The sequence below is a fragment of the Siphateles boraxobius genome, unplaced genomic scaffold (genome assembly GCF_051911475.1).
Source record: "Siphateles boraxobius isolate OS27281-9 unplaced genomic scaffold, OSU_SipBor_1 61, whole genome shotgun sequence".
NCBI lineage: Eukaryota > Metazoa > Chordata > Actinopteri > Cypriniformes > Leuciscidae > Siphateles > Siphateles boraxobius.
Window position 1 is genome coordinate 12,109,226 of NW_027509188.1, and position 8,275 is coordinate 12,117,500.

The following is an 8,275-nucleotide window of genomic DNA, read 5'->3' on the forward strand; positions in this document are numbered from 1 at the left end:
CACAATGAGATTTTGATGCATCACAATGAGTATTTAATTGCAGCATATGAGACCGGTACTAAACAGGAACAGAAACCAAACTTTATTTAGTTTACGGATTCTCTAGCTCCTCCTCTGACCTACGAGTCCATGACTCCACCTCAACCTGTCGACCCATCGGCTCCATGCTCTTTCGGCTCCCAGCCCCCTGAAGGATTCATAACAAACAATACACCAAAGAGGTGGGAAGGGGACCAGAACCCTCGGGTCCACAGTGGCATTCGGCGGTGGAGGAGCTGATCATGGAGGAGCTGTTGGAGGAAGAGCCCACGGTGACCCAACGGTGACCCAACAGAGGGAGGAGCCTCAGCGTTTCGTCCGAGCGGAACCAGGGGCCCGACCGGTCGAGGACAAAGTGCGAAGACCCAGGGCAACAGCACCGAGGCAGATCCGGTGGGAGCAGGAGCCCTGTGGAGCCAAAGGGGGAGGGCTGAGGCGCAGCCGGAGGTTCGGAAGTCCATGTCTTATATTATATGGGCATAGATGTACAGTCATTGTTAGTTGTGTGTGTGTGTGTGTGTGTGCCTACCCATGAGAAGGAGCAGAGGTTTGTGTGTTTATGTGTGTGCTCAAGGGCGTGACCAATAATATTGTGTAACTCACGTGTGGTTCTGTATTATTAGAAGAAAGTAAAAATACATCTTTTAGAAAAATAATTTAAAAAATGCTCTTTCTAAAAAGAAAATTAAATGACCAGAAGGAACACAAAGCAGTTATTCATCAAATCAGTTCTTTATTAAACCAATTTACCAGATAAAGCAACCACCTTCATGTTTGACAAATGTTCATAAATGACAAAAAAAAAACAATATATATATGGCAATGAAATTAATAAGGCTTCAGGTAAACGATTGTCACATCAGATCATTGGTAGTGTGTCATCATCATTATCATTATCATCATCAACTCTGTATTATACAGCACATAAAGCCCTTCTATGAGCAGATCATCATCAGATCCACCGCTCCATATCCTCCTCGTAATCAGTCAACAGTTACACCTGCATTACTGTAGAAAACAGCTGACTTTATATCTCAGAATAGTGCAAAAGTACACGAGTGCAAATATTTCACTTCAATTACAGATGATATTTGGTCCCCAAAGCACACATTTCCCAAATGACAAACAGAATCCCCATCAAACGCACCAAATGCCGGCCGACTAAATAAGAAACAGAAGAAAACAGACCAAAGCGATGGTTGATAAGAAGCTCGTTCACTCAGTATCGTAGTGTCTGTGGCGGCTCCAGCGCCGCTCATGTGCCGTAGCGATCCTGCAGGAACACACAGAGTTTAGTCGCACGCATCCGCACGGATGAACGGGTTCAGCAGAAGCAGAAGCTGACCTGTATAGAGGACACGACTCCACTGGCCATGCCCGACAGCTTTCCCGCCACCGACCGGACGCCACTCTTCAGCTGCATCATGTCCGGCACAGAGGGCATCATGTTACTCAAGCGCGACGAGCCGCCGGACACTGGGACACAACCACAAACAACATCACATAGATTCAACCGGAGCTCACTGTGCAAAACAATAACCAATCAAAATGTCTATTCAGAATCGTGAATGTGTTTCTTTAATGGCAGGAAATAGCAGTATTGTCTTTGCACTAAGAGTAAATAGTTGTTAGATGCTCTTTATACTTGGTGCAAAAAGTGGCAGATACTATTGTATATTATAAAACAGTATGCGTCAATAACAACATATTCAGTGCATATGAATATATTTATAAAAATCATGCTTTATTGAGACATTACTGTCCCTAAATCCCCCCACCACACGATAAACACTAAATTCCCACTATTACATACTCATTAGGCACTTTTCTAATATTTTCTTCATTTTTATTTAAAATTAAACTCCTCTCTGAGCTGATGTGTGATGGAGAAAGGGAGAAGAAAGAGTTTGTAAAGTCGTGTCAAACGCTAACATAAACCTCTCTGCTCTTCACGCCACTATTACTGTTATCAGACAGGTTTCCTCTGTCGTTTCTCCGGCTCAAGCAGACATTGGTGGGCGGAGTCAGTGTAAATAAGGAGAGATATTCGCAATTACTGGAAATAGACACTCAGTTTTTTTCATTTATTTTTCCCCGAATACGAGTCATGGTTTTTAATGATCTTAAACGTGCTACGACATATTCCAAAGCATCTCACATAATGTAATTAACATCAAGCGTTAATTATGAGAGAAAAAAAATGAGATGAACAAAATAAGGAGAAAAATGAGAGTTGAAAATGAGAGAAAAAGGCCAGAAATGTGAGATATTTTATTCCATGGTGGGAAAAAAAACCCTGAACTATGAGTTTATAACTTGCAATTGCAAGATATAAACTCACAATTGAAAGAAAAAAATGACTTTCAGCCGAACATGAATAAAAGCTCAGATGATATTAAAGATAGATATTAAATATTATTGTGGAAACATATGTTAGGTTTTATTATGTAATGTATGTAAAAAATAAATATTCTATCAATTCAAACTATATTATGATATACATCTTTCAATAAAAACAAAAGAAAAAAAAGCTTGTATTGTCACACAGAGGAAACCTAAGTGTTTATTTAGCAACCACAATCGAATTCCAGATCCATGTTTAGATTTATTACAGTTCATCACTGAACGAATGATGGCAGATTTAGTCGCACAAGCGATATCAACTTACTCTGATTAAAGTTTACAAGGCACATGAATTTAACAAAATGATGTGCGCCGATAAATCATTTATAATAAACACTGCAATATTCCATAAAAAGCAAGAATAGTCAACTTTGCTTTCCTGCTGACTGTAAAGTACGAGTGATTGCGCAGGTCTACGAGTAGAGACACGCACCTGCTGATTTCTTCTGCTCATCAAACAGATCCGCGGAGCTGATGGCTGAACTGCCCGAGTAATTCTCCAGTCGCGCCCGCACTTCATACTGAAACACGAGAAAGCAAGCGTTTAACACCACAGAGCTCATCACACGTCATCTCAAGCGCTCGCTCGCAGGCGTCACCTCAGAGTAGTCCTGCTTGCCGAAGAACATGTCGGATGAAATGGCCTTGGCGTTGGCGAACTTCCTCTGGGCGTCGTCAGAGACACACTGCGGCTCCGTCGTCCTCCTCACCACGGCGGCCCTGTGGGAGAACACAACACTGCGTTCAGCGCACAGCATGCTGGGACTGAGGCCGAGCACAGGAACGACACAGGACTGTTTAAGAGCACAGGAACTGACCTCTCTGTGTCCTGGTCCATGTCGGCCTGCTGAAAGAAGAAGGGATCTGAGAACTCCTCGTCTGGGAGCCTACGGGAAGAGGCAGGACACACTCATGAACAAGAGCACAGACACACACACACACACTCTCTGAGATCAGCAGCGAGGTGTCACCTGCAGGAGAAGCGCTTGTCCTCTTCCTCGTCATGAGCTCGTCTGCTGGAGGAGCTCAGAGCCGGAGCCTCTTGCTGGATGATCCGCAGGTCCTCCGTCACAGAGTGAGACAGGCCGCTGGAACACAGGGAGAGACCACGGCTTAGACCCCGCCCACACGTCATCTCATCGCCAAACACAGCCCCGCCCACACACGACATCTCATCGCCAAACACAGCCCCGCCCACACCGACACAGCCCCGCCCACACACGACATCTCATCGCCAAACACAGCCCCGCCCACACACGACATCTCATCGCCAAACACAGCCCCGCCCACACACGACATCTCATCGCCAAACACAGCCCCGCCCACACACGACATCTCATCGCCAAACACAGCCCCGCCCACACACGTCATCTCATCGCCAAACACAGCCCCGCCCACACACATCTCATCGCCAAACACAGCCCCGCCCACACCGACACAGCCCCGCCCACACACAACATCTCATCGCCAAACACAGCCCCGCCCACACCGACACAGCCCCGCCCACACACGACATCTCATCGCCAAACACAGCCCCGCCCACACACGACATCTCATCGCCAAACACAGCCCCGTCCACACACGTCATCTCATCGCCAAACACAGCCCCGCCCACACACAACATCTCATCGCCAAACACAGCCCCGCCCACACCGACACAGCCCCGCCCACACCGACATCTCATTGCCAAACACAGCCCCGCCGACACCGACATCTCATTGCCAAACACAGCCCCGCCCACACCGACATCTCATTGCCAAACACAGCCCCGCCGACACCGACACAGCCCCGCCCACACCGACACAGCCCCGCCCACACCGACATCTCATCGCCAAACACAGCCCCGCCCACACCGACACAGCCCCGCCCACACAACGACATCTCGTCGCCAAACACAGCCCCGCCCACACCGACATCTCATCGCCAAACAGACCCGCCCAGACTGGTATCTCCGCAGTGACACACACTGGTATCTCAACAGTGACACACACTGGTATCTCAGCAGGTACACACACTGGTGTCTCAGCAGTGACACACACTGACACACACCTGCGAGCACCGAAGCCCATGCCGAGTCGCTCCGCCTGCTCCTTCCTCTTGCCGTCCAGGCGATTCATCTGCTGCTCGTCCCTCCTCACACTCCTCTGCAGCTCCAGACTGTCAAACGAGTGGCTGAGGGACGATCCTCTGAGAGAGCACACACACACACACACACAGAGAGAGAAGGGTGAGCACACGCTCCCAATCACCACTGTCAAATACACTTCACATCTTCACAAATTCAGATTTGTTTTTTGTTTTTTACAAAATCTGATTTTTTCAGTTTAGATTTCTGGATTCTATTGTTTTTGTTAAAAATTTTCAGGAGTGTGATTGTAAATTATTTAAATTAACTGTTAGTAATCAAAAAGCACGTCTAGCAAATTACTGAAAACTTCGAAACTTATACAATTTAACAATTTATTAAAAGTTTAAATAAATAAAAAGTTTAAAAAAATTAAAAAACCTTCAGGCCCTATGAAATCCTCTTGTTTTTCCCAAATTCCAATTATTTTCTGTTCAAATTCAGATCCCCCACTTAAATATAAAAAAAGTTGAAATGGAAATAAATGTTTCTTTAAATTGTTTATGGATTTCTAAGTGAACACAAACGTATAATCAATGACTCTTGACATGTAATGAAGTTTGTTGTGTGCCCAGCTGAGATGCTCACGTCAGGTGTTGAGGCTCGGTGTCGCTGCTCTTCATGTCCTCCTGGAGTCTGTCCACAGCCTGAGCTCGTTTCTGCTGCGCACTGAAGCTCTGACTGCTGACCTTCTGTGCGCCCAGACCGGCCTTCCTGCCGCCCACCTGACACACACACACACACACGGGTCAACAACGTCTGAAACACGGCATTACTAGCACTTCTCCTGATGCCTCTTTATGATCAACCGCTTGTTGTGTTTCTGAATATTTGTCATGGTGAAAATGACTGTGTTCAACATAAGCTCAACGCCCTGAACTAATGTCACGTCATGACATCATTTCCTGCTCTACGTCGCGGGGCTCGCTGGTGTGAGGAATAATACCAGTAAAGGATCGTGTCTGTCTGTGAGGAACTCACGGTTTTCCTGCCGGAGGTGGCGGTGGGTTTCTTCTTGATCAGAGAGGGCAGCTCTGTAAGAGAAGGTTACGAGTTATGAATATGATGATGATTTCAGCGGTACTTGTCTGTCTGAGGGGTGAGAGTGTCACCTGATGAAGATGATGGAGATGTGCTGAGCTGCTCCACACTGGGACCCTCCTCACTGGCACCGGCACCAGCACCTGCACCCATCAAACACCAACAGCGTGTTAGACACACCACACAACAGAACATATACTGTATCTGCAGCACCAGCACACACTATCATCATCATACCATTATTATTCCTGTCCTGGACCGAGTCCTGCTGTTGGCTAGTGTTCAGCTGGTGTCCCTCCTTCAGCATGGGCAGCTAAACACACACACACACACACACACACACACACACACACACACACACACACACACACACACACACACACACACACACACACAAAGAGACCCATGAGAGCACCATCACACATTCATACAGAAACATCCTGTTCACTGCGTAAGAGTTCTGGGTGGCTGATAGGGTGTTGCTAGCATGTTCTGGGAGGTCGATAAGGTGTTGCTAAGAAGTTGCTAGTTCTCACAAATGGTTATTACGGAGTTAACATTTTCTTAACATGTTTTATTACACAGCTAGATCATGCTAACATGATTTTGCATGATGCTAGCACATTTAGACTTGTTTTTGTAGTTCATGTAGATAGTATTTTAGCATCTTTTAACACTGCTAGCATATGTTGCATGTTGGAAGTCTTGTTTGCTAGCATTAGTCAACCCCCATGTCAAGTCGAGTCAAGTCAAATATATTTATATAGCGCTTTTCACAATACAGATTGTATCAAAGCTGCTTCACAGTATCAATCAAAACAACTTAACAATGTTTGTTTATTACTGGAAAAAAAGACATCCAAGTTTGGTAGAGCTAATCAATGGTATGATTGGTTAATTAATTTGAATATCCCCAACTGAGCAAGCCAAAGGCAACCATGTCTCTACGATGTTCTAATGCAGACATATAGGTCTTGCTAAATGGTTGCTAGGAAGTTGCCAGTGATGATACTCCAAATGATACTTTGATCTCTTTGAATAGAAGTCTATGGGATCAGTTGCTAGGGTGCTCGACAATGGTTGCTAGGGCGTGGCTTGATAGACTGTTTGATCATCATCATCATCATCAGCTGACCTGAATGTGCTGCGTGAAGAAGTCCTCGTGTCTGTCGACGGGAGACGAGGGCGAGAGCGGAGCCTGACTGTCCAGCCACAGCTAGAGAGACACAGAAAGAGACATGAGCTTCATCATACTGATCAGCATAATGGCGATCAGTTGATCAGTGACGTCATCACCTCTGTGCCGTGTTGGCGCGTGGCCTGCGTGGCCAGACTCTTGATGCGCTCGCGGTACAGCAGCGCCGCCCTGCTGTTGTATTTGATGTTGGCGGCACTGGCGCTGCAGCCGTGCTGACTGAAGAATGCACTCTGTGGAGAACACACACACACACTCAGAGTCAGTCACACGACTTCATCATCATCATTATCTTCATCATCATCACTCACCGCGTTGGCGTTGCCGCCGACCTGCATGCAGCGCAGCTGGAACCAGGACCAGTTGGAGTCCAGCTCCGTCGACCTGCAGAGACACAGAGCAATCAGTGCCGTCATGTGACGTGATCATGTGACCTACATGTGCTCCCACAGCACCCTCTAGTGCTCGAGCAATCACTCTACTCAGGGAGTGTAGCAGAACATCATGGGGAGGGAAAACAAGTGGAGACATAATAAATGTCTCGTTGCGTCAGAATCTGAATGCTCTGCAAAGTCGTTATTAATTTTTTTAGAAAGCCGCCATCAAAGATGCTCTTTAAAGCTAAACGCAGACGTTTATGGTTTATTAAACATGTATTTAAGGTTTATTAAAGGGACAGACTAGACTGATGAAACCAATGACGATTAGCCATGAATTTGATGCAAACAATAAATCTGCATAATACTATTCACATGTAGTTCATATAGGGCATAAAGTATTAGTCCTACATATTTAAACTTATATAACATTTTTATTTTTCACAGTTCTTACTTTTTTCTGTCGCACAAGTGCAAGAAAAAAGTCAGAATTGTGTGATATAAACCTGCACTCGCTTTTTTGATTTTTGTTTTTATATTTCGTGGTGGAAACGAGCTTCCGTTTCTACTTTAGGACCGTCACTTCCTGTCTCCAGCAAGGCCCCGCCCCACTACAAACTTCATCGCGGTTTACAAACAGCCAAGCGGTGTAACGCTGCTGAACACTAGACTCCCTCACAGCGTTATTTCACTCCTATCTTTTTCTGTTGTATTTGTCCCGTGTGAGATTTCACTGGTGTATATGAGAGTGTGTACCTGATGAAGGACAGGTGAACCCCCAGAGAGCGGTGTGTCCCGGAACAGTCGATGCAGAGAAACACACCGTATGTGACGCTCGCCCAGCTGGGGTTCTTTAGCGAGCAGTCGAAGCATATCTGGACACACACACACACACACACACACACACTACTGATTATAACAGCCAATACGTCTGTGACACTTTCGATTATGTTTTAATACTTTAAATTCATTCTGATTTGCATACAGAATAATTTTTTCACACATTCAACTAATATTTTGAAGTTTTTCCACTTTTTGTTTTGTTGTGTACAAGTTATTTTTCATGAAAACACGTTTAAAAATTCGCAAGAACGC

General features: G+C 45.7%; 1 protein-coding gene across 2 annotated transcripts in view; it reads right to left on the reverse strand.

Annotated features, from left to right (window-relative positions):
• Positions 1 to 752: 752 nt before the first annotated feature.
• Positions 753 to 8,275, reverse strand: part of arfgap3 (ADP-ribosylation factor GTPase activating protein 3) — a 7,862-nt gene continuing 339 nt past the window's right edge. Inside the window, exons 2-16 of one of the 2 annotated variants that reach the window (XM_077209382.1) lie at positions 7,937 to 8,055; positions 7,115 to 7,187; positions 6,905 to 7,036; positions 6,744 to 6,824; positions 5,846 to 5,921; positions 5,680 to 5,751; positions 5,549 to 5,601; positions 5,156 to 5,292; positions 4,492 to 4,629; positions 3,414 to 3,530; positions 3,261 to 3,329; positions 3,042 to 3,162; positions 2,876 to 2,963; positions 1,385 to 1,515; positions 753 to 1,312 (exon numbers count right to left, since the gene is read on the reverse strand). In XM_077209382.1, the coding sequence (XP_077065497.1) occupies positions 1,295 to 1,312; positions 1,385 to 1,515; positions 2,876 to 2,963; positions 3,042 to 3,162; positions 3,261 to 3,329; positions 3,414 to 3,530; positions 4,492 to 4,629; positions 5,156 to 5,292; positions 5,549 to 5,601; positions 5,680 to 5,751; positions 5,846 to 5,921; positions 6,744 to 6,824; positions 6,905 to 7,036; positions 7,115 to 7,187; positions 7,937 to 8,055 (1,425 nt within the window). In that variant the 3' untranslated portion in view covers positions 753 to 1,294. Of the gene's footprint in view, positions 1,313 to 1,384; positions 1,516 to 2,875; positions 2,964 to 3,041; positions 3,163 to 3,260; positions 3,330 to 3,413; positions 3,531 to 4,491; positions 4,630 to 5,155; positions 5,293 to 5,548; positions 5,614 to 5,679; positions 5,752 to 5,845; positions 5,922 to 6,743; positions 6,825 to 6,904; positions 7,037 to 7,114; positions 7,188 to 7,936; positions 8,056 to 8,275 lie in introns of both variants that reach the window. The other variant, XM_077209381.1, reaches the window with a different exon arrangement.